The sequence below is a fragment of the Mus caroli genome, unplaced genomic scaffold (assembly GCF_978045245.1).
Source record: "Mus caroli unplaced genomic scaffold, Mus_caroli_1 scaffold_1, whole genome shotgun sequence".
Taxonomy (NCBI): Eukaryota; Metazoa; Chordata; class Mammalia; order Rodentia; family Muridae; genus Mus; species Mus caroli.
The window spans coordinates 13,312,400-13,339,056 of record NW_028227256.1 but is presented as its reverse complement, the minus strand read 5'-3'; the positions used below and the strand labels follow the sequence as shown (position 1 = coordinate 13,339,056).

Sequence of the window (26,657 nt, the reverse complement as noted above, 5' to 3'; positions counted from 1 at the left end):
AACCTCCTTCAAACAATATTGTAGTGAGATGATAGTGTACCTTACTTGTGTTTCTGGGAACAATTTAAATTAATGGGCAGATAGACCCTTGGACTTTATATACCCAGGGGATACATGGGCTGAGCATGGAGCCTGGGAAAAGCGGGATCAGTTCAGGACTCTCCAAGTTTCTGCTCTATTCCTTTGGTGTTCGATACTTTTGCTTGTACGTACTTGGTCAGAGGATGTGCGGAACGCTAAATTGATTATGGTTTTATGTAAAGCATTCAGCACATAGTATCTATTAGTAAGTTTGTAATGAGTGTTCATTTCTATACCTTCCCTCTTTTTTACAAAAAGGATATAATGCTGTTTACGTTGACCGAAATCCCATTCTTACACTTTTTACGAGATTATTTTATTTTATTTTTTTTTGCATGCACATTCTGGCCAAAGAATGTATGGGTTACCCTTGATATTTGCCACTGGTTAGTTTTGTAAAGAATGTGAACATACTATATGAAAGACATACAATTACTAATCTGACACCTTAAATATGAGAGCACACTGTAAATGACCTGCATGCTGCATTCATTCAATTGATATTTTGGCCTTTAGAGTTATTTGTTTGTTGATTTTACTTTACTTATTTTTAAAAGACTGGGTTTTTTTTTGTTGGTGGTGGGTTTTTTTTATTTGTTTTTTGTTGTTGTTGTTTTGTTGTTTTTGTTTTGTTTTGTTGGTTTTTTCTAGACAGGGTTTCTCTGTATAGCCCTGGCTGTCCTGGAACTCACTTTGTAGACCAGGCTGGTCTCGAACTCAGAAATCCACCTGCCTCTGCCTCCCCAGTGCTGGGATTAAAGGTGTGCTCCACCACTCCCGGCTAGGTTATTTTTTAATTTACATGTATGTGTGCATTTCTGTGAGAAAATGCCATTCATGTGTGGATACCTGAGAAGACCAGAAAAGGACATCAGATTCCCTGGGAATGGAGTTACAGGTAAACTGTAACTGATATGGTTGCTAGGAACCCAACTTGAATAGTTGGCGAGAACAGCATGTGTTCTTAACCGCTGAGCTATTACTTCAGCCCTGATTTATTTATTTTATATTTTAATTTGCTGAGGGTTATTGAACATTTTATGCAAGTATAGAAAGAGTTACCACAAGAGGACAATGAGTTTCAGTGGTCAGAAATGTGTAAGGATGTGTATCAGTTTTGTTTTACACATAAAACTAAAAAATGATAAAAGTATTTGAAGCCTTTCTAAAGCTAACCGATTGAATAGCTAGGCTCTTCTGTAGTCTATAACAGTTAAAACTGAGGTTTCATTTGAATGTCTCTCACCCCTTACCAGCTGTGAGAGGTCAGGAGGTGGACCTGAAGGCCCTTTAACACTGATAGCTCAAACTAGGTCACTGTAGTGAGTGAAGGCAGCCCAGCTTGGCACAGGGTTGGCACCTATTGATTGGTCTAAAGCCAGGTGACAACACTTAAACATACCAGGGAAAAGGTAGTTTCTGCTCATAATTGATCACCCAGGTAAGAAATCCATTCTTAAAAATTAATTTTAGTTTTAATGGTAATGTTTTGATTAACATCTACTTAAGTTCTTGCTCTAAGTGATTTTTACCCATCTTAGCATTCTTCAGGAACAGCTGTGAACAGGATTGCTGGAGGGTCATGAGGAAACAGGCTGCCAGGGCTGACTGGCATATGCCATCCAGCCTTAAGCATGCTGTGTTTGCAAAGTGTCTTGCATACTGCTATGTAAAGCTGGAATCTTAACTATGAACAGTAATTAGCAACAGTGAAGAACATCTAAAACAGGAGTGTTGCTGTGTGAAAATATTAAACGGCCCTCTTCACTATTTTCTTTCCCAAGCTCTTCATTATTTCAGTTTCTAGTGAATCATTATTTGGAAAAATAATACAAAATTAACTGGGAACCAAATGTACTAGAATTAATAGAGTGCAGTGTTGGAAGGAGGACATTTTAATCTGGCACACCAGCACTTAACTATAAGTAGACAAAAAGGTTAATGGACATGTACATTTAATTTTTTGTGGTGGAATTTTTTTTTAAGATTACAGTCATAAGAAACTAATAACAATTACAACTAAGAAATAATTTAAATGATGTTATAAGTGATTTTGATTACATAGACTGATTCCTCAACTTCTTTTCTTGGCTTTATTGCCTGCACCTTTAAAATATGGACCTAATTTTTGTATGTTGCTTGCTTTCTTCATTTACTAAACATTATCAGAAGGTAGACTGTTCTAAGTGTGTTTTTTGCCCTTTGAATAGCTGTCATAATTATGTTGAAGAACAGGAACACATTACTCTTAAATGTGAAATTTGTGTTAAATTTAGCATAGGGCAATTTTATACTTGGCAGACACATAAAAAGCTGGATTTTACAGTTGAATGACTCATTTTAAAGATCTTCTGATGGCTCAGGGAAGGCTTTGTAAAATATTTAGATATAGTTCAGTTGATAATATTTTTTTCTACTCACATCCATGTTTCTTATTAATACAGAGTTTTACTTAAAAGAATGTTCATTGTTTCTTAAAGGTGAACTCTGGCATAATTCAAAATTGGACTAAGCTCAAAGGTATTCTCTGGAATGTGCCAAATCCACCCAACTAAAAGATTATTTTGAGGCATTTTATTACATTTTCATTTAACCTCTTTTAAAATTTCTTGTGAAGTGTGTGGGTCTTCTTAGCTTGTCATAGATGACCCAGAATGGTCTATTGGGACAGGATCAAGTTCTGACTGGCTTTTCACTGGCTTAACGAGCTACCAATATCAATTGTGTCTTCCTATACACGTTGCAATAAATCCAGAACATTTTGAAGCCAGCAGGCCACATCGTCCTGGTCCGTCCATGTTGGACAGACTGCCAGCCTCTCGTGCGCTTTGCAGTGTATTTAGCACCTCTGCATTCCTTTCTTTTTCATCGACTTTCTGTTATCTGTTTTTCTTTTTAATGTAAAGTTTTACTATTTAGAAGTACAGCACTTTGCATTTCCTTTTTAGCCTCATTACTTTATCTTTCTTTACTGAAGTCTGACTAGGACTTCTGGGACTATTTGTTTTTAAGTTTATTGTGTGAAAGTTCATACATGATGTATTGATGTATTTTGATCAAATCTCTCCTCATTCCCTTCCTTTAAGTTCCTTCCCTATTCCCACGTCATAGTTTGATTTCTCTTTGCTATGATAAAAACACTCACAAAAGCCCACTTGGGAAAGAAAGGGGTTATTTAACATACAGATTATAGTCCATCACTGAAAGAAGCCATGACAGGAGCTTGAGGTAGGAACAGAAGCAAAAGCAGTGAAGGAATATAGCTTACTGGGTAGCTTTCCTCTGTCTGCTCAGTTAGTTTTCTTATGGGATCCAGAACTACCTGTCCAGAGCACAGTTATAATCAGATCAAAGCAAAACCAAAATTTAACACTGTAAAAAAAAAAAACCCAGTATTCAAAGTCTGATAATCATTCATGGTCTTCCGGGCTCCCGAGGGCTTGGGTAGCTCCACCTCTCCAATTCTGGCACACTCAGCTTATCTCATAGGCTCAAATTAGCTCTATTCTATAGCTGCTGCTGTTGTTGACATTCCTTCCAAAGTCCTGGCATCTCCATCATTCTGGGGTCTCCTCAGCAACACAGTGCCACCCTCAGCTGTTCTCCTTGGCCTTTTTGTGCTGCAAACCCAGTACCACCTGAGAGACTCTTACACATTACCAAATTCTGCTTCCAATTTGAGATGCATTCTTGGTCCTCTGCTGAACCACAGCTTGTGGTCCTGTTGTCCCTAAGAAATAAATTGACAGACATTTTTGCCTCAATAATGTTGGTCTCTTGTTAATCACAGCTGATTTTTCAGCTCCAGTCAACCCCAAACCACAGATTGTTAAATTAGATATAATACATGAGTGGCTCTGATTGATACATCTCTGCTTCCCTCTGAAGCTTTACAAGCCAGGCCTCCAACATCTACATTTCTCTTAACACTTTTATCTTTCAAGCTCCCACCAAACTATCCATTAAGTTTTCAGCACTCAAATGACTTTTCTGTCCCAAAGTTCCAAACACTTTAACATTCAACCCCCAAACAACATTGGCAGATCCATCTCAGCAATAGTTAGATTTCTTTTGTTGCCATAAATCATTGTGACCAAACCTGATTTAAAAACGTTCGCACATCCTGTTCACAGTCCATCATTGAGGGAAGTCGGAGCAGGAACTTGAAGTGGAAACTTAAGAGTTCTTTGGAAAGTCAGTTGTGTTGGATGGTGTTTTGCTGGGGCAAACATGTGAAAGAGTGATTTCCTGAAGCAGAGACAGGTGAAAGGATGTGTTGCTATAGCAGACACGTGAAAGGACACGTGATGACGGATTCTTGCTAATGACATGCATGTTTTGGTTAGTTGAGCTCCATTTGTTGGGACTCCATAGAGAGAAACACACCAAAAAACTTCTGGAGATATGCTGCAGTTTCTTGCCACTTCAAAGGACTCGGGCTGATTGGCAGAGTGATGTCATTGGATACAGACTCACATGCTAAGGCAAGACTGGAGGAAGATACAGGATGTTTCAAGGGAGTATAAAAAGGACTCTGACAGATGCTGAGCTTGACTTGTTTATAGAGCTAACTGTACAACGCTTGTTGGTCTTAAGTCTTTGCTGATCTTCTCCTCACTGGGAAGAGATCCAGCAGAGAACTTTTCCTGGCATTCCTTTTGACCCTGGTCCCTCCTGCTGACTTGTGGTGAGGCTGAGGCCTGGCTGTTTCTGCTAGGGAGTGCCACCAGTGCTGCTATCCTAACTCTACCGAAATGAAGTACTGATGTATCTGTGCAGTGTTTGTGAGTGACTCCTGTGAACTGAAGAACTGTTGATTTCCTCATAACGCAGATAGGATTTGCTCCAAAGAACCATTTAACAGATCCACTTTCTTTTCTACTACCTCTGGTGGGTGGTGGGCTAGAAGGGAAGTTAAAGTGTTTAAGAACCATCATTAAAAGTAGACTTTGAAAAAATTAAAGTTATAGGAACTCAAGTGGAAGTGGAGGCAGGACCCATGGAAGAAAGCTCGATTCACATTCAACTACCTCTTTATAATCCCAGGGCCACTTGTTCAGGGATGGAACCACTCACACCAATAAACTATGACAATGGCCCATAGACATGCCCTCAGGTGAATCCTACTGAGGTATTTCCTCAGTTAAGAGATTCCTTCTGGGAGGTGACGCCCTGCGGTCGCGTGGCCCTTCCGGCGCGGGCTGGGCACTGAGGATCGGGCGCCCCTCGGCCCGCAGGCTGCCTCCAGTGCAGTGGAATGTAGCGCCCGGGCCCGCGGCCCCCAGCAGAGGCAGCCAGCCAGCCCTGTCCACCATCACAGGAAGATCTCAGCCCTCTGGGGCTGAGAGACCCCAACCTTTCTTCAAGCTGAAGCTGCAAGGCACTGAGGTACCAGCCAGATGTCTTCCCACAAAGGCTCTGCCGGGGCACAAGGCAATGGGGCTCCTTCTGGTAACAGAGAAGCTGACACAGTGGAGCTGGCTGAGCTGGGGCCCCTGCTGGAGGAGAAGGGCAAGCGGGCAGCCAGCAGCCCAGCCAAGGCTGAGGAAGAACAAGCATGCCCGGTGCCTCAGGAAGAGGAGGAGGAGGTGCGGGTCCTGACGCTTCCTCTGCAAGCCCACCATGCCATGGAGAAGATGGAGGAGTTCGTGTATCAGGTCTGGGAGGGACGTTGGAGAGTCATCCCGTATGATGTGCTTCCTGACTGGCTGAAAGACAATGACTACCTGCTACATGGCCACAGACCACCTATGCCCTCCTTTCGGGCTTGCTTCAAGAGCATCTTCCGCATCCACACAGAGACTGGCAACATCTGGACGCATCTGTTTGGTTTTGTGCTATTTCTCTTTCTGGGAATCTTGACGATGCTGAGACCAAATATGTACTTCATGGCTCCCCTGCAGGAGAAGGTGGTCTTCGGGATGTTCTTCCTGGGCGCGGTGCTCTGCCTCAGTTTCTCCTGGCTCTTCCACACTGTCTACTGTCATTCAGAGAAGGTCTCTCAGACTTTTTCCAAACTGGACTATTCAGGGATTGCTCTACTGATTATGGGGAGCTTTGTTCCCTGGCTCTATTACTCCTTCTACTGCTCCCCACAGCTGCGGCTCATCTACCTCTCCATCGTCTGTGTCCTGGGCATCTCTGCCATCATTGTGGCACAGTGGGACCGGTTTGCCACTCCCAAGCACCGGCAGACAAGAGCAGGAGTGTTCCTGGGACTCGGCTTGAGTGGTGGTGTACCCACCATGCACTTTACTATCGCTGAGGGCTTTGTCAAGGCCACCACAGTGGGCCAGATGGGCTGGTTCTTCCTCATGGCTGTGATGTACATCACCGGCGCTGGCCTTTATGCTGCTCGGATTCCTGAGCGCTTCTTTCCTGGAAAATTTGACATATGGTTCCAGTCTCATCAGATTTTCCACGTCCTGGTGGTGGCAGCAGCTTTCGTCCACTTCTATGGCGTGTCCAACCTTCAGGAATTCCGTTATGGCCTAGAAGGTGGCTGTACCGACGACTCCCTTCTCTGAGCCTCCCCACCTGAGGGGTGGAGGAGGGACTTCCCAAGTGCTTTTAAAAAAGAACTTCTTTGCTGAAGTATGAGGAAGAGTCTGAGTTGTCTGTTTCTAGAAGAAACCTCTTAGAGAAGTCAGTACCAGTGACACGTCAGCTCACTGTCCCAGCCTCCGTCCGGGCAGTACACTTCCCATGTGCATTCCCCGGCAGTCACCTCGGCAAGGCAACTGCTGCTCCTTCACAGATAGGACATGGGAGCTCATGTTGAGATTTTACCCATTCCTCCAGCCATTTTGGGAAAAAAAATATGAACTGGGATTCTTCAGAAATTATGTTTTGTTTTTTCTTGAAGAAAATATCCCCCCCTTACCCCCGTCCTTACTTTGTAACCTGGCTGATAACAGGCCATCCATTTTTGTAGCACACTTTTCAGAAACAATTATAACCTGGTCCCATCTTTCTAGGACAAACAAAGCCACGCCTTGATGTAGCCCCGCTAATCATGGAAGTACATCCAGGCTTCAAGTAACTTGAGTTTAAATCCTTTTTTGTTTTCTTGGCAGAGTAATGTAAAATTAAAATGGGGAAGATATTTAATATTTAATACTAAGCTTTAAAAAAAACCTGCTATCACTGCTATGTATCTTGATGCAAAGACTATGGTGATAATAAAAGAAAGTACAGACAAAAAAAAAAAAAAGAGATTCCTTCTTCCCAGATATGTCTACATTTGTATAAAGTGACAAAAACAAATGAGCTCATATTTTAAATAAGGAAAATTTAAAATTCAAGAAACACGGAGTGTAGTGGGTTTCTCCTGCTTTTGACCTCATTAGCAAAGGTTCTATCCTGACTTCCAAGTAACTCATTACAGGTTATATATTGTTTCTCTCTCTCTCTCTCTCTCTCTCTCTCTCTCTCTCTCTCTCTCTCTCTCTCTCTCTCTCTCTCTCCCCACACACACATATATATGTATATGCATATGTATACACATACATACATACAAATGGAAATATTTAATCTTCTGGCTCCTCAGATCTATTTTTAAATATTTTTTCCTTTTTCATATAATGTGTTATGTCCTGCAGACTCTTTCCCATATTTATACATATACATAGATTTGTTGCTGTGTCATACCCATCTAGACCTGTGGGGTGGCCTGGCCTTCACACAGCCTTTGGAAACTGATTATTACAGCCTGCAGTTGATGCACTATACCCTGAATGACCATCAAATCCACCTTAACTAAGGCAGTTATATCCAGCTGGTAGTTTGTCACTGCATCCCCTGGGGCTTAGGCCATCAAGATGCTGATGGAGAGCACAGTGCTGATTGTAGTTAAAGAAACAGCATGGACTTTACACCCAGTTGGAAACAAAGCTAAGGCAGTGTGCCCATCAGCAACTTAGGCACATTGTCATAAGTGATACATAGCATGTATTACTATGAAAAGCATTCTATAATGTTAGTTGAGGTAAGAGGCCTACCCCATGTACAAGTACCAGGGTGGGGACATGAGATATTTGAGATAGCTGAGATGGTGTGATGGCCTGCAAAAGAATACACAAACACCACATACCTGCAGGCCAAGAAGAAACAGGAGAAAAAAAATCCGGAGAGAAAAAAAATGCCAACTACTAACATGGCACCAAATAAATATACCCTTCAGGAACAAAAGTGTGAAGATAAAACAAAGTCAGAGGGAATTCATCCCACCAGATCAGCCCTGCACTGCGTGCTCAAGGGAATCCTATACTGGAAATGAAAGAGTGGGCACCTTCCTGTACAGATGTAAAACTCAGCAGTAGAGTATGAACAGAAAGGAGAAGAGAACCAAAGATGCAGTCTTCAACAGTTCAGAGAAGTACCACAGCTCAAAGATGAGCCTGAGGAACAGAAGTGGGCATCACCATCAGAGAAATTAAGATATTAATAGAAGTGTGCCTGTCCTTACCAGTTATCATATTTAACATACACAAAAAGAAGACTACCATTAAATTCATCTTAGACTATCCCAAAATATTAAAGCAGGGGAGATATCCTTCCAAACTAGTTCATGAAGCTAGCATTATCTTAATAACAAACTAAAGAACACAACAAACAAAATCAGTATACCAATATCCCAACATATATGTAGAAATTATCAACATATTGATTGAATTCAAGAGCACACAAGAAAAGGAGAAAAGCCATGATTAAGTAGAATTCATCCAAAGATGGAAAAGTGGTTCAATGTATGCAAATCAAGAAATATGTTAATATTGTGACTGAAAGTTGTATAATCATCTTATTAAAGCCAGAAAATATAATAAAAATGAACATTATGATAAGAACTTTGAAAAATTGGGCACAGAAGGAGTATCTCAACATAACAAGGGCTAACTGGGTTATCCACAGGCTGAATCACACTGAATATGGAGAAGCTAAAATCATCTCCACAAGAGTATGAGGAAGACAAGGGTTTCTCTTCACCACTACTACTCAGTAAAGTATTGGAAGACTTATCCAGAGCAAAACCATCATAGGCATACAGGGCATCTAGAGGAGGTCACTTCGTCCCTGTGCGTACTAATAGGTAACACCAGGAGTCCTGAATTTGAAAGGTTTGGAGAATGTGCAGCTTCACATTATACAAACAGGAAAACTGAGGCTTGGTAACTTTGTTTCCAGAGATCGTAGTGATGATTTGAAATTGTGTTTTCTCATCTCAAAGTCTTTGCATTTGCTACCAGATGACATATTTATTTCTAGATATACTACATACTGATAATGGAGGGGAAAAAGTTTTTAAAAATTCCACTGAAGTTAGGTATCCATGTTTTAAAAGAATGCGTTATATATCATGTACCAGAATCTTTCTTAAACCACTTAGGATGTTTTAAAACATGGAAAATGTCCAAACTATTGTTTCAAATAGCTCATTTATATTTGGGTGGATCGTGTAAAAACACTGACTGACTGAGAAACTACGTGAAGTGTTTGTTTAACTATTATTACATCAGTGGGACAGATGTCTGCATTACTTGATTTTTCTAAGATTTATAAAAAAAATCAGTAATAGGCCCTTTTCAAAAACACTCAACTGGCTTTTAGGGGAATGCTATTCAAAGCTATTTTTTATTCCAAGCTTTCTGGGTTGTGTTAAGATGATTCATGGACTATTAGAGCTGAAATACATTCAGGTTCTTCTAGCCTAGTTCATTTTACAGATGAAAATATCAGATTTAAAAAGAGTATATGCCACCCTAACTCAAGCTCAGATTACGGCCCCAGTCTATCAATGTGCCTCTAATATTGTCTTTGCTTAGACTTTGTCACAGTCGTGCTGTCGTTCCAGACTTTTTCTTAACCATTTAAAAAGTTTTAATTCTGTGTTTTTCTTATAAATACATGAGGATCTAGCATTTTAATGATTTTTTAAAAGTGGACACTACACTGCACTGTCATACAGCAGATTCTTAGAAGCTTTTCACTCTGTGTGACTGGAGCTCCTTCCCACTGACCAGCAGTGACCCACTTACTCTCCCTAGCTCCTAGCAAGCATTGCTCTATTTATGTTTCTATGGATGTATGTGATTTATGTAACTCCTGTAGTGGCAGCATGTAGTATTTATGCTTCTGTGACAGACTTATTTACTTAATATAATCTCCTCATTCATAGTACGTGACAGTGTTTCCTTAAAACAGTGGCTGAGATGTCTTGTGTTGGGTATACATTCCAGTTTCTTCATCCTTTTATCTCACAAGGGGCATGTATGTTGTTTCTGTTTCTAGGTTGGTAAGAGAAAGTACTTCACATCAAGGCTGGGTGAGACAACCCAGGAAGAGAAAAAGGGTCCCACAAGTAGGCAAACAGTCAGAGACAGCCCCCATTCACACCAGCAGGATTCCCACAAGAACACGTGTCATAACATATAGGCAGGGGACCTAGGTCAGACCCTACAGGCTCCCTGATCCCTGAGAGTCCTCATGAGTCTCAGTCTGTGGATCCTTTGTACTGTGTTCTCACATTCTCAGGATGTCCCTGACCACTGTGGTTCCTCCGATCCTTCCTCCCCCTCTGCATGACTCCCAAACTCCCACCTAAAATTTGGCTGTAGGATTCTGCATCTGCTCCCATCAATTGATGGATAAAGTCTCTCTCGTCTCTTTGATGAAAACTCCTCAAGGTTTTAGTTCCAGAACACTCTGAGGGCAGAACAAACTTTAGGTGAGATGAAGGCATTCAGGACTGAAATCTCCAAAGTGTCTCACCCTCTGCACAGTGTCCAGTTGTGGGCCTCTGTCACAAAGGGACCCTTCTTGAGTCTGTCTTTTTATGGTTCTTTCTGACAAGCGAGGCAATGATGGGCTAGCTTTAAGAAACCCCACACTTCCATGAAGTGCTTATAATCAAAGTTGTCAGTGTTTTCAAGAGTGCCCGGTAGCTTGAATTTTCTCACATCCTGTAGCAAATAAAGTCACTTTGTTTTAGAGAGCTTCAGGATTCTCTCCTCTTAAGGACTGCCTCTCTCCTTGGACACAATAATGAAGCCACTGCCCCATGATGGAAATCTGATGTAGTGACTTCTCTTAGATGATGATTCTGCTTATGATCAAGTTGCCAGGTACAGAAGGTAGTTTCTGATACTCTTGGTTGTTATTTTCTGATGTGGGACTTCCCTTGTATGGGGAAGAAAGTGGTGCTTAAGTATTCTCAGCCTGCTCTGCCTGTATAGACTATTACTTTATGGGTTACAGCTGTGTGGAAGGAATCTTCCAGCATCTTGGCTTCATATATCAGGAATTTGGCTTTACAGCTTGGAGCAAAGATAAATGAGAAATTCTGGTAGTCGGCTCCTTCTAGAGGATATTGTTGTGTTCCTTGCTGGGAGGCTGAGGAACTGCATTATCTAAGCCATCCTGGTGTCTGGGAAAGAAGAGCACTTTGTGGTTTGGAGGCCAAAAGAAGAGAGACACTGCCTAAAGTTTAGAAGGGCTGAAGGTGTGACTCTTGAGGTGTTCCCATCCTGGAATCGACACATCTGTAACAGAGTATATAAGAAACACACCACAGTGTATAGGAAACAAATCCCACCCAACTTCCAGAGATGCCCACAGTTCACTGGGGCTTTACTATGTTGGCATTGTTGAACTGATACTGACCTTAAGCCTTTGGAGGTGAGGCTAATCTTGTAGTTCAGAACCCCACCTTCCTAATTGTGTGCCTGGTTTTTCTAACCTGATGTCCAAGACCCCCACCAACCCACATTATTCCCCTGTTTCACCCTCCACTAACTACAGGCCTACTATTAGTCATCTAACTTTAAAAAAGCATAGACGTTTGTTTGGGCCATCATACCCACCAGGAATAACAGACACTCTTTTCATGTAGGAAATTTGAGGGCACATTAGAAGTTGCTTCCCAGGAGCTGAGAGCAAAGACTATCTATATTATTCATTTCAGAGAGAAATTGTTTTTGTTTGCCAGATTTCCTTAGTCTCCAGATTGTTAAGTATGTATTCTTTATGGTTGTATGGGAAGAATGGACCAGTGCATAGATTTTTTTACTTTGTTTTAATCAGTGCTTACATGGTTTATCTATTCCCCACATTCTTTTATTTTTAACTTACATATATCATTATTTTTGACATGAGCTTCTTGTGGCCATATTTTCAAGCATAAAATGCCAATCTTTTTAATTGGTATATTTAGTTTTTTTATTTAATGTCATATACATTAAAGCCTAAGTATGCTAGGTTTTCCTTTTTCCATTAATTAATTAATTTATTTATTATAAATTCATTTATTTATTATTACATCCTGATCTCAGCCTCACTTCCCTTCTCCCAGTGTCTTCAGTGTCTTGTCCTCATCGCCCTTCCCCCTCCCCTCCCCCCCCCCCCCCCGCCCCTCATCAAGTCGCCAGCTAGGGGAAAGAAATCCAAAGGTATCCCACAGAATCAGAGACAGCCTCCACTCTAGTTGTTCCCAAGATGCACATCTGCTACAAATGTGTAGGGGGCTGATGTCTACCCCTACATGATCTTTGGTTGGTGGTTCAGTCTGTGAGGCCCCATGTGCCCAGATTAGTTTACTTTGTAGGTCTTCTTGCAGTGTTCTTGTGACATTCTTCTGCTTCCTCAATCCTTCCCTCCACTCTTCCACAAGACTCACGGAGCTCTGCCTATTGTTTGGCTGTGGATCTCAGCATCTTTTTCTGTCATTTGTTGGATGAGGCCTCTCAGATAACAGTTTTGCTAGGCTCTTGTCTGCAAGGATAGTATAGTATCATTAATAGCATCAGGGGTTGACTCTCTCCCAAGAGATGGGTCTCAAATTGGGCCAGTTATTGGTTGACTGTTCCTTTAATCTCTGCTCTATCTTTATCCCTGTGCATCTTATTGGCAGATCAAATTTTGGGTGAAAGGTTTTGTGGGTAGGCTGGGGTCCCCAACCCTCTACTAGATATCCAGCCTGGCAACAGGAAATGGCCACATCAGTCTGCATATGCCTCATGCTAAGAATCTTAGGCTCCTAGGAGCCTTCCCCATTCCAGGTCTCCAGGCAGTCCTAGAGATGCCTTCCTACCAATTTGTGTTCTACCAGCCACTCTCCCCAATCTATGCCTGATCCCCACCCAGTTCTCCTTTCCATCCCCTCTCTTACCCAGTTTCCTCCTTTCATCTACTTCCCCTTTGAGTGAGATTCAGATATCCTCCTTTAGGCCCTCCTTATTACTTAATATGTTGGGTATGTAGATTGGTAACATGAATATCCTGCACTTTATGGGTAATATTCACTTATAAGTGAGTAATTACTATTTGCTTTTTTGTTAAGGTCTGGCTTACCTTGTTCAAGATATTTTCTAGTTCCATCCATTTTCCTGCAAATTTCATGATGTCTTTGTTTTTAATAGCGCATTTTCTTTTTTTCAGTTGAGCGACATGTAGTTGTTTCCAGTTTCTAGTTATTACAAATAAAGCTGCTATGAACATAGTTAATCAAGTTTCCTAATGGTGTGGTGGAGCATCTTTTAGGCATATGCCCAGGAGTGGTATAGCAGAGTCTTGAGGAAAAATTAAAAGCTGCAAGGGAAAAAGGCCAAGTAACATATAAAGGCAGATGTGTCTGAATTACACCTGACTTCTCAATAGAGACTCTAAAAGCCAGAATAGCCTGGGAAGATGCCTTGCAGACTCAAGGAGACCACAGATGTCAGCCAAGACACATATCAAAACTTTCAATCACCATAGTTGGAGAAAACAAGATATTCTATGGCAAATCAAATTTAAACAATCTGCATATACAAATCCAACCTTACGGAAGATAATAGAAAAAAAAAACCCCTTCAACCTAAGGAAACTAACTATACCCAAGAAAACACAAGATATAAATAACCCCATGCCAGCATAAACCAAAGAAGGGAAGAAAATACATGCGCACACACACACAGAGTACCACCACCAACATCAAAATAATAGGAATTAACAGTCATTGGTCATTAATATCTCTCAACATCAGTGGACTCAATTCCCCAATAAAAAAGATACAGGCTAACAGAAGGAATGTAAAACTGGAGCCACCATTCCCCTTCGTGCAAGATAGACGCCTCAACAATAGTGATAAACATTACCTCAGAGTAAAGGGCTGGAAAAAGGTTTTCCAAGCAAACAGTACCAACAAGCAAACTGGAGTAGCCATTCTAATATCTAATAAAATAGACTTTCAACTAAAATTAATCAAAAGATAAGTGGAAGAACACTTCATACTCATCAAAGGAAAAATCCACCAAGATGACATCTCAAACACAAGGTCAGCCATATTCATAAAAGAAACATTACTAAAGTTTAAACCATGCATTGAGCTGGGTGGTGGTGGCACACGCCTTTAATCCCAGCACTTGGGAGGCAGAGACAGGCGGATTTCTGAGTTCAAGGCCAGCCTGGTCTACAGAGTTCCAGGACAGCCAGGGCTACAACAGAGAAACCCTGTCTCGAAAAACCAAAAAAAAAAAAAAAAAAAAAAATCATGCATTGAACCCCACACATCAGCGGTATGAGAATTGAACACCCCACTCTCAACAAAGAACAAGTCATCAAAACAAAAACTATACAAAGTAAAAATGAAACTAAACAGACATTATCAATAAATGGACCTAACATATCAATGGAACATTTCACCCAAACACAAAGAATATGCCTTCTCAGCACCTCATGGAACTTTCTCCAAAATTGACCATATAATTGGACATAAAATAGGCCTCAACAGATACAAGGAGATTGAAATAATTCCATGCATTCTATCAGATCACTGTAGACTAAGGCTAGACTTCAATAACAAAAAACAACAGAAAACCCACATATTCATGGAAACTGAACAACTCTACTAAATGATAACTTGGTCAGGAAAGAAATACAGAAATTAAAGACTTTATAGAATTCAATGAAAATGAAGGCACAGCATGCCCAAACATATGAGATCCAATGAAAACGGTCCTAAGTACCTTCCTAAAGAAATTGGTGAGATCTCATACTAGCACTTTAAAAGCACATCTGAAAGCTCTAGAACAAAAAGAAGCAAACACACCCAAGAGGAGTAGATGGCAGGAAATAAAGTCAGGGCTGAAGTCAATAAATTAGGAACAAAGAGAACAGTATGAAGAATCAGTAAAACCAAGAGCTGTTTTTTTTGAGAAAATTATCACGATAGACATACCCTTAGCCATTTTGTTTTGTTTCTTTTTTTTTTTTTCTTTTCTTTTACTTTTCTTGACTATTACTTAGAAATTTCAGATTACCTCAAGTATCTCTTTGATGTCATTTACATGGCCATTTCAGTGGTTGCATTGAATTTGGTGTTATATAATAGCATTTTCTTACACTTAGACAGTACACACTACAAAAATCATTGTAGCACTAAACATCCTATGTAGTGTTTTGTCTCATATGCCCTTCATTTTGCCATAGAGTATCAGAGCTAGTCTGTTTGGGTTTAGGCTCAGATGTTTCTTTTTGTTTAAATTAAATATAATTACATCCTTACCCCCTTCTATTTCCTTTCTCCAGCCCCTTCCACAGCCCCTCCCATCATAGCCTCTTTCTCTTCAATTATTCTATATTATATGCATGCATAAATATATAAATACAAATTCCTGCTTTCAGCCTTCCTCTTTGTCTTTGTTTCCTTTGTTGTCTAGGGATGGGGCCCAGTACAATCCATCCCTTTAGCATGTTTATTGAGTTTTTTTGTTAGGGTCTTGTTTAGACAGCCACTTTGTCATTCTGGAAGACACAGTCTCATGGTAGATTTACTAGTCCCCTGGGTCTTGAAATCTTTAAGCTTCTTGTTCTGCAATGGTCCTTGAACCTTAGGTGCAGGAATTGTGCTGTAGAAATATTCTCTGGGCCTGGCCATTCTACGATCAGTTGTTCTCTGTTTTGAACAGTTGTGCTTTTCTGTAATAGTCTCCATCTGTTACAGAGAAGGTTCTTTAATTACATGTGAGTGTTATATGTACTGTTGGGTATAAGGATATGTTTTAGAATGCAATTAGAAATTAGGGTCTAGTAAAGTGGTAGTAGATTCTCCTCTAAGATCCATGACCTCATTAGCCCCAGGCAGTTGTATTGGTTTCCAGTATCTGGCAGATTTCCCTCATATTGAATGATCCATAAGTCCAATGCAGAGCTGTTGGTTACCACCAAAGTATGTGTACCACTTGTGCATCCTTAGGGCTGTTTTGTCATGCTGATTGATCATTGTTGTGGTTCATAGGGTCACAGCTGGATAAGACTATTAGTTTCTTCCCTCCCTTGGAATCTTGTATGGCATCTTCTGATCCTATGAATGTTAGGCCTCAGGGACAAGACTTTCAGGTCAGATTTAACTTGGATCCTCTGAGTCCTATTTCCAAAATGCATGATGTCTTCAGCTTCTGGGAGGCAACCAAGGCTAACAGCAATATCCTATGATAATTTGAGAAAATCTTGGACTTCCCTGACCACTAAATAGACATGGAATTTTTCATGCCTATACTGCAGTTTCTGTTACTCTCTGGCTCTCTTAGTGGGAAGCATTGTCTGCCCAAGTGACATAACTTTATTATATACATATGTACATGTGTTATATGTAATTTTATTAAGTAAATAGAAATGTTCTTCTGGCTTTTCAGACATCCTTTTTGTTCATTTTTCCTCTTCCCTCTCTTCTTCCTCTGTTTCTCCCTCGTTTCCTCCCTCTTCTTCTGACCTCCCTCCTCCCTAATTAAAGCCCCCTGTCATTTTTCCTATTTCCCTCTCCATATCACCTTGGACCCATTAGTGAGGAAATGAGGATTCTTGGCTGTAAGTGCTACCATAACAGTCTAATAATGGGGTGGCTGGGAATGACAAGAAGGTCAGTAGCATATACACTATAGTTGGAGTGACAATCTCATCCTGTGAGCTGGCACAGATCTGCTCTTTCCTCCACTAACCTAGTGAACTCATCTGTTGCTCTGTTTACTGTTTTTTTTAGTTTTCTATTTGGATATTTTAGTCTGTGTGTCTGTCTGTCTGCCTGTCTCTCTCTGATTCTCTTCTGCCCTCTGCCTACCTCTCTCCCTCCTCCTCTCTCTTTCCCTCAGGGAGCCTTGACACTAATGGCTTCCTTCCACCTCTGCTCACCAGCCTACCTGTCTTTTACCCCCTTTGTTCAGACCTTTTTTATTTGCTCAGGCTCTCTGTTTTTCACTTCTGTGCATTTGCATTTGTTCATTGAAGCATTTTATCATGGCTGTTGTAAAGTTTTTGTTAGATTATTTTTTAAATCGCTCTCACATTGTTGGCTTCTTGGGTTTTACTTTTTCACTCAATTTGCTATGTTCTTTCTTTCTTTCTTTCTTTCTTTCTTTCTTTCTTTCTTTCTGTTTTTGTTTGTTTATTTGTTTGTTTTTCAAGACAGGGTTTCTCTGTGTAGCCCTGGCTGTCCTGGAACTCACTTTGTAGACCAGGTTGGCCTCGAACTCAGAAATCTGCCTGCCTCTGCCTCCCAAGTGCTAGGATTAAAGGTGTGCACCACCACTGCCCGTCTCAATTTGCTATTTTCATGCAGTTCTTTTGACTATTTTTTTAAAATCTAATTAAATTTGTACTATAAATCCTAACCTTTTCAGTATTGTAGTTAACCTTTCTATTGCTGTAAAGAGACACCATAGCCAAGGCATCTTATAGAACTCAGAGTTTATTGGGGCCTACAGTTTCTGAGGGGGAAACCAGGACCAACGTGACAGGGAGCATGGCAGCAACTGGCAGGAAGACTCTCGAGCAGTAGCTGAGAGCTCACATCTGATTTGTAAGCATGAGGCAAAGAAAGAAACCTAATTGGGATTGGCATGAGCTCAAATCTCTTCTAACAAGGCCACACTCAAACTGGGAATGAAACATTCAAAAATGGGTGGGAGGGCAAGACATTCCTATTCAAGCCACCCCAGCAGGTAATCTTTAATGAGTCTGCCTAACTTCAGTTTTCATATCTTTAATATAGGAAAATGATAAGCCCTGCCTCATAGTAATTGTGAGAATTAAGTCATGCTAGTGAAATTTTAGCATGTTCCAGTGTTGTACTGCAAGACTCTGATCAGCCTTAGCTACCGGGGATCCTCGGAGTGAACCATGTGGAGCCTGAGATCAATGCAAAAGCAAGAGGAATTTATTGTCCCAGCATACTGGGGTCATCCTGCACCTGAAGGAAAGGTGGCAACCCGGGTTACCTGGTTAGCGAGTTTTCATACAGTTTCCAGGGGCAGAATAGAGCATCAGCAGCTAGGCACAATATGATTGGCGGAACAGTGTAACTTTTAAACTTATTGGTCTCTGAGGGTGGCCAATGGTTGGTCCCCCCTCCCTTTTGGGGGGGTGTCTACATGCTTCATGACCTCTTTCTTCCAGGAGGGGAGGGGTACCTACATGCTCTATAACCTCTCTCTTCCAGGGGAGGGGTGCCTGGTGTAATTTTCCAAAGGTCCTGAGCTGACCTATTCAGTACTAACAGCATAGCTGTGTACCTTGGTCACACTCTGAAAGCCCCATGGGGGAGCAGTCAGTGGGAGAGCAGGCTCAGGGCCATTTCACACTACTGTGAATGTAAGGGAATATCACAAGCTCCAGCAAGGCAATGAGATGCTTAGTGGAACTACACAAGCAAAACTGAGTTTAGGGGATCAGCACCTGGGTAGCTAGAGCACAGGGTCCGCTGACACCCGCCAGCTACCCACGACCCCAGCCACAGGATTTTGAGACTGCTGGTGAGTGGAACACAGCTTCTGCTCCAGTCCAATCACGCGGGACCTGAGACTGCTCTGGTTGGGGAGAGAGAAATCCGGCCTACATAGGGCCACAAGCCTCTTCCGGTCAGAAAAGCACCGGGGTAGCTAGGGCGCAGGGTCGGCTGACACTCGCCAGCTACCCACAACACCCGCCACAGGATCTTAAGACTTCTGGTGAGTGGAACACAGCTTCTGCTCCAATCCAATTGCACGCTGGACCTGAGACTGTATTAGTTAGGGAAGCAGAAACCAGCCTGAGTAGGGCCACAGGCCTCATCCGGCCGGATCAGCACCTGGGTAGCTAGAGCGCAGGGTCGGCTGACACCCGCCAGCTACCCACAACCCCCGCCACAGGATTTTGAGACTGCTGGTGAGTGGAACACAGCTTCTGCTCCAGTCCAATCACGCGGGACCTGAGACTGCTCTGGTTGGGGAGAGAGAAATCCGGCCTACATAGGGCCACAAGCCTCTTCCGGTCAGAAAAGCACCAGGGTAGCTAGGGCACAGGGTCGGCTAACACTTGCCAGCTACCCACAACACCCGCCACAGGATGTTAAGACTTCTGGTGAGTGGAACACAGCTTCTGCTCCAATCCAATTGCAGCGGGACCTGAGACTGCATTAGTTAGGGAAGCAGAAACCAGCCTGAGTAGGGCCACAGGCCTCATCCGGCCGGATCAGCACCTGGGTAGCTAGAGCGCAGGGTCGGCTGACACCCGCCAGCTACCCACAACCCCCGCCACAGGATTTTGAGACTGCTGGTGAGTGGAACACAGCTTCTGCTCCAGTCCAATCACGCGGGACCTGAGACTGCTTTGGTTGGGGAGGGAGAAATCCGGCCTACATAGGGCCACAAGCCTCTTCCGGTCAGAAAAGCACCGGGGTAGCTAGGGCGCAGGGTCGGCTGACACTCGCCAGCTACCCACAACACCCGCCACAGGATCTTAAGACTTCTGGAGAGTGGAACACAGCTTCTGCTCCAATCCAATTGCGCGCGGGACCTGAGACTGCATTAGTTAGGGAAGCAGAAAACCGGCCTGAGTAGGACCACAGGCCTCTTCCGGCTGAACCAGCACCGGGGTACTGCCAGCTACCCACGACCCCCGCCACAGGATTTTGAGACTCCTGGTGAGTGGAACACAGCTTCTGCTCCAATCTTTAAACAGTGACAACGACAACAACTAACCCCAGAGATTACCACATGGCGAAAGGTAAACGTAATAATCTTACTAACAGAAACCAAGACCACTCACCATCATCAGAACCAGCACTCCCACTTGGCCCAGTCCAGGGCACCCCAACACACCGGAAAAGCTAGACACGGATCTAAAAGCATATCTCCTGATGGTGGTAGAGGACTTCAATAACACACTTAATAAGAAGGACTTTAATAACACACTTAAAGAAATACAAAGGAACACTGGTAAACAGGTAGAAGACAATAAAGAGGAAGCACAAAAATCCCTTAAAGAATTGCAGGAGAACACTGCTAAAGAGTTACAAATCCTTAAAGAAAAACAGGATAACCTAATCAAACAGGTAGAAGTCCTTAATGAAAAACAGGAAAACACATCCAAACAGATGATGGAAATGAACAAAACCATACTAGACATAAAAAGGGAAGTAGACACAATAAAGAAAACCCAAAATGAGGCAACACTGGAGATAGAAACCCTAGGAAAGAAATCTGGAACCATAGATACCAGCATCAGCAACAGAATACAAGAGATGGAAGAGAGAATCTCAGGTGCAGAAGATTCCATAGAGAACATCGGCACAACAATCAAGGAAAATGTAAAATGCAAAAAGATCCTAACTCAAAACATCCAAGAAATACAGGACACAATGAGAAGACCAAACCTACGGATAATAGGAGTGGATGAGAATGAAGATTTTCAACTCAAAGGACCAGCAAACATCTTCAACAAAATTATAGAAGAAAACTTCCCAAATCTAAAGAAAGAGATGCCCATGAACATACAAGAAGCCTACAGAACTCCAAATAGACTGGACCAGAAAAGAAATACCTCCCGACACATAATAATCAGAACAACAAATGCTCTAAATAAAGATAGAATACTAAAAGCAGTAAGAGAAAAAGGCCAAGTAACATATAAAGGCAAGCCTATCAGAATTACACCAGATTTTTCACCAGAGACTATGAAAGCCAGAAGATCCTGGACGGATGTTATACAGACACTAAAAGAACATAAATTCCAGCCCAGGCTACTATACCCAGCCAAACTCTCAATTAACATAGATGGAGAAACCAAAGTATTCCACGACAAAACCAAATTCACACATTATCTCTCCACGAATCCAGCCCTTCAAAGGATAATAACAGAAAAAAACCAATACAAGGACAGGAACCACGCCCTAGAAACAACAAGAAGGTAATCCCTCAACAAACCTAAAAGAAGACAGCCACAAGAACAAAATGCCAACTTTAACAACAAAAATAACAGGAAACAACAATTACTTTTCCTTAATATATCTTAATATCAATGGATTCAACTCCCCGATAAAAAGACATAGACTAACAAACTGGCTACACAAACAAGACCCAACATTTTGCTGCTTACAGGAAACTCATCTCAGAGAAAAGGATACACACTACCTCAGAATGAAAAGCTGGAAAACAATTTTCCAAGCAAATTGCATGAAGAAACAAGCTGGAGTAGCTATTCTAATATCTGATAAGATTGACTTCCAACCCAAAGTCATTAAAAAAGACAGGGAGGGACACTTCATACTCATCAAAGGTAAAATCCTCCAAGAGGAACTATCAATCCTGAATAACTATGCTCCAAATACAAAGGCAGCCACATTCATTAAAGAAACTTTAGTAAATCTCAAAGCACACATTGCACCTCATACAATAATAGTGGGAGACTTCAACACACCACTTTCACCAATGGACAGATCATGGAAACAGAAACTAAACAGGGACACAGTGAAACTAACAGAAGTTATGGATCAAATGGATCTGACAGATATCTACAGAACATTTTACCCTAAAACAAAAGGATATACCTTCTTCTCAGCACCTCATGGTACCTTCTCCAAAATTGACCACGTAATTGGTCACAAAACAGGCCTCAACAGATACAAAAATATTGAAATTGTCCCATGCATCCTATCAGATCACCATGGACTAAGGCTGATCTTCAATAACAAAATAAATAATAGAAAGCCAACCTTCACGTGGAAACTGAACAACACTCTTCTCAATGATACCTTGGTCAAGGAAGGAATAAAGAAAGAAATTAAGGACTTTTTAGAGTTCAATGAAAATGAAGCCACAACATACCCAAACTTATGGGACGCAATGAAAGCATTTCTAAGAGGAAAACTCATAGCTCTGAGTGCCTCCAAAAGGAAACTAGAGAGAGCACACATTAGCAGCTTGACAACATACCTAAAAGCACTAGAACAAAAGGAAGCAAATTCACCCAAGAGGAGTAGACAGCAGGAAATAATCAAACTCAGGGGTGAAATCAACCAAGTGGAAACAAGAAAAACTATTCAAAGAATCAACCAATCAAGGAGCTGGTTCTTTGAGAAAATCAACAAGATAGATAAACCCTTAGCCAGACTCACTAGAGGGCACAGGGAAAGTATTCTAATTAACAAAATCAGAAATGAAAAAGGAGACATAACAACAGATCCTGAAGACATCCAAAACACCATCAGATCCTTCTACCAAAGGCTATACTCAACAAAACAGGAGAAACTGGATGAAATGGAGAAGTTCCTAGACAGATACCAGGTACCAAAGTTGAATCAAGATCAGGTTAATGATCTAAACAGCCCTATATCCCCCAAAGAAATAGAAGCAGTCATTAATAGTCTCCCAACTAAAAAAAGCCCAGGCCCAGATTTAGTGCAGAGTTCTATCAGACCTTCAAAGAAGATCTAATCCCAGTTCTTCACAAACTATTCCACAAAATAGAAACAGAAGGTACTCTACCCAACTCATTCTATGAAGCCACAATTACTCTGATACCTAAACCACAAAAAGACCCAACAAAGATAGAAAACTTCAGACCAATATCCCTTATGAATATTGATGCAAAAATCCTCAACAAAGTTCTTGCTAACTGAATCCAAGAACACATCAAAACAATCATCCATCCTGACCAAGTAGGTTTCATCCCAGGGCTGCAGGGATGGTTCAATATACGGAAATCCATCAACGTAATCCAGTATATAAACAAACTCAAAGACAAAAACCACATGGTCATCTCGTTAGATGCGGAAAAAGCATTTGACAAGATCCAACACCCATTCATGATAAAAGTCTTGGAAAGATCAGGAATTCAAGGCCCATACCTAAACATGATAAAAGCAATCTACAGCAAACCAGTAGCCAACATCAAAGTAAATGGTGAGAAGCTTGAAGCAATCCCTCTAAAATCAGGGACTAGACAAGGCTGTCCACTTTCTCCCTACCTATTCAACATTGTACTTGAAGTCCTAGCCAGAGCAATTCGACAACAAAAGGAGATCAAAGGGATACAAATTGGAAAAGATGAAGTCAAAATATCACTTTTTGCAGATGATATGATAGTATATATAAGTGACCCTAAAAATTCCACCAGAGAACTCCTAAGCCTGATAAACAGCTTCAGTGAAGTAGCTGGATATAAAATTAACTCAAACAAATCAATGGCCTTTCTCTACACAAAGAATAAACAGGCTGAGAAAGAAATTAGGGGAACAACACCCTTCTCAATAGTCACAAATAATATAAAATATCTTGGCGTGACTCTAAGTAAGGAAGTGAAAGATCTGTATAATAAAAACTTCAAGTCTCTGAAGAAAGAAATTATAGAAGATCTCAGAAGATGGAAAGATCTCCCATGCTCATGGATTGGCAGGATCAACACTGTAAAAATGGCTATCTTGCCAAAAGCAATCTACAGATTCAATGCAATCCCCATCAAAATTCCAACTCAATTCTTCAACGAATTAGAAAGTGCAATCTGCAAATTCATCTGGAATAACAAAAATCCTAGGATAGCAAAAACTCTTCTCAAGGATAAAAGAACCTCTGGTGGAATCACCATGCCGGACCTAAAGCTCTACTACAGAGCAATTGTGATAAAAACTGCATGGTACTGGTATAGTGACAGACAAATAGACCAATGGAATAGAATTGAAGACCCAGAAATGAACCCACACACCTACGGTCACTTGATCTTTGACAAGGGAGCTAAAAACATCCAGTGGAAGAAAGACAGCATTTTCAACAAATGGTGCTGGCACAACTGGTTGTTAACATGTAGAAGAATGCGAATCGATCCATTCCTATCTCCTTTTACTAAGGTCAAGTCTAAGTGGATCAAGGAACTTCACATAAAACCAGAGACACTGAAACTTATAGAGGAGAAAGTGGGGAAAAGCCTTGAAGATATGGGCACAGGGGAAAAATTCCTGAATAGAACAGTAATGGCTTGTGCTGTAAGATGGAGAATTGACAAGTGGGACCTCATGAAACTACAAAGCTTCTGCAAGGCTAAAGACACCATCAATAAGACAAGAAAACCACCAACAGATTGGGAAAGTATCTTCACCTATCCTAAATCAGATAAGGGACTAATATCCAATATATATAAAGAACTCAAGAAGGTGGACTCCAGAAAGTCAAATAACCCCATTAAAAAATGGGACTCAGAACTGAACAAAGAATTCTCACCTGAGGAATACCGAATGGCAGAGAAACACCTGAAAAAATGTTCAACATCCTTAATCATCAGGGAAATGCAAATCAAAACAACCCTGAGATTCCACCTCACACCAGTCAGAATGGCTAAGATCAAAAATTCAGGTGACAGCAGATGCTGGCGAGGATGTGGAGAAAGAGGAACACTCCTCCATTGTTGGTGGGATTGCAAGCTTGTACAACCACTCTGGAAATCAGTCTGGCGGTTCCTCAGAAAATTGGACATAGTACTACCGGAGGATCCAGCAATACCTCTCCTGGGCATATATCCAGAAGATGTCCCAACCGGTAAAAAGGACACATGCTCCACTATGTTCATAGCAGCCCTATTTATAATAGCCAGAAGCTGGAAAGAACCCAGATGTCCCTCAACAGAGGAATGGATACAGAAATTATGGTACATTTACACAATGGAGTACTACTCAGCTATTAAAAAGAATGAATTTATGAAACTCCTAGCCAAATGGATGGACCTGGAAGGCATCATCTTGAGTGAAGTAACACAATCACAAAAGAACTCACACAATATGTATTCACTGATAAGTGGATATTAGCCCAAAACTTAGGATACCCAAGATATAAGATACAATTTGCTAAAAGCATGAAACTCAAGAAGAATGAAGACCAAAGTGTGGACACTGTGCACCTTCTTAGAATTGGGAACAAAACACCCAGGGAAGGAGTTACAGAGACAAAGTTCGTAGCTGTGATGAAAGGATGGACCATTTAGAGACTGCCGTATCCAGGGATCCATCCCATAATCAGCTTCTAAACGCTGACACCATTGCATACACTAGGAAGATTTTGCTGAAAGGACCCAAATATAGCTGTCTCTTGTGAGACGATGCCGGGGCCTAGCAAACACAGGAGTGGATGTTCACAGTCAGCTATTGGATGTATCACAGGGCTCCCAATGGAGAAGCTAGAGAAAGTACCCAAGGAGCTAAAGGGATCTGCAACCCTATTGTTGGAACAACAGGATGTACTAACCAGAACCCCGGAGCTCTTGTCTCTAGCTGCATATGTATCGAAAGATGGCCTAGTCGGCCATCAATGGAAAGAGAGGCCCATTGGACTTGCAAACTTTATATGCCCCAATATAGGGGAATGCCAGGGCCAAAAGAATGGGAATGGGTGGGTAGGGAAGTGGGGGGCGCTATGGGGGACTTTTGGGATAGCATTGGAAATGTAATTGAGGAAAATATGTAATAAAAATATTAAAAATCAAAAAAAAACTGCATGGTACTGGTATAGTCACAGACAAATAGACCAATGGAATAGAATTGAAGACCCAGAAATGAACCCACACACCTACGGTCACTTGATCTTCGACAAGGGAGCTAAAAACATCCAGTGGAAGAAAGACAGCATTTTCAACAAATGGTGCTGGCACAACTGGTTGTTAACATGTAGAAGAATGCGAATCGATCCATTCTTATCTCCTTGTACTAAGGTCAAGTCTAAGTGGATCAAGGAACTTCACATAAAACCAGAGACACTGAAACTTATAGAGGAGAAAGTGGGGAAAAGCCTTGAAGATATGGGCACAGGGGAAAAATTCCTGAATAGAACAGTAATGGCTTGTGCTGTAAGATGGAGAATTGACAAGTGGGACCTCATGAAACTACAAAGCTTCTGCAAGGCTAAAGACACCATCAATAAGACAAGAAAACCACCAACAGATTGGGAAAGTATCTTCACCTATCCTAAATCAGATAAGGGACTAATATCCAATATATATAAAGAACTCAAGAAGGTGGACTCCAGAAAGTCAAATAACCCCATTAAAAAATGGGGCTCAGAACTGAACAAAGAATTCTCACCTGAGGAATACCGAATGGCAGAGAAGCACCTGAAAAAATGTTCAACATCCTTAATCATCAGGGAAATGCAAATCAAAACAACCCTGAGATTCCACCTCACACCAGTCAGAATGGCTAAGATCAAAAATTCAGGTGACAGCAGATGCTGGCGAGGATGTGGAGAAAGAGGAACACTCCTCCATTGTTGGTGGGATTGCAAGCTTGTACAACCACTCTGGAAATCAGTCTG

The 26,657-nt window shown here is 41.5% G+C and overlaps 2 protein-coding genes across 9 annotated transcripts in view; both read left to right on the top strand.

Annotated features, from left to right (window-relative positions):
* The window catches only part of Stau2 (staufen double-stranded RNA binding protein 2), a 316,808-nt gene that overhangs the window by 154,337 nt on the left and 135,814 nt on the right, over positions 1-26,657 (top strand). The gene's annotated exons all lie outside the window — the stretch shown is intronic.
* Positions 5,330-6,898, top strand: LOC110302567 (adiponectin receptor protein 1). Its single transcript, XM_021173642.3, has one exon. It carries the CDS (start codon positions 5,481-5,483, stop codon positions 6,606-6,608), a length of 1,128 nt encoding a protein of 375 aa, XP_021029301.2. The 5' UTR covers positions 5,330-5,480; the 3' UTR covers positions 6,609-6,898.

Bases quoted from the DNA above. Each gene is read 5' to 3' on its own strand.
- LOC110302567 (XM_021173642.3), top strand. From the start codon at position 5,481: ATGTCTTCCCACAAAGGCTCTGCCGGGGCACAAGGCAATGGGGCTCCT.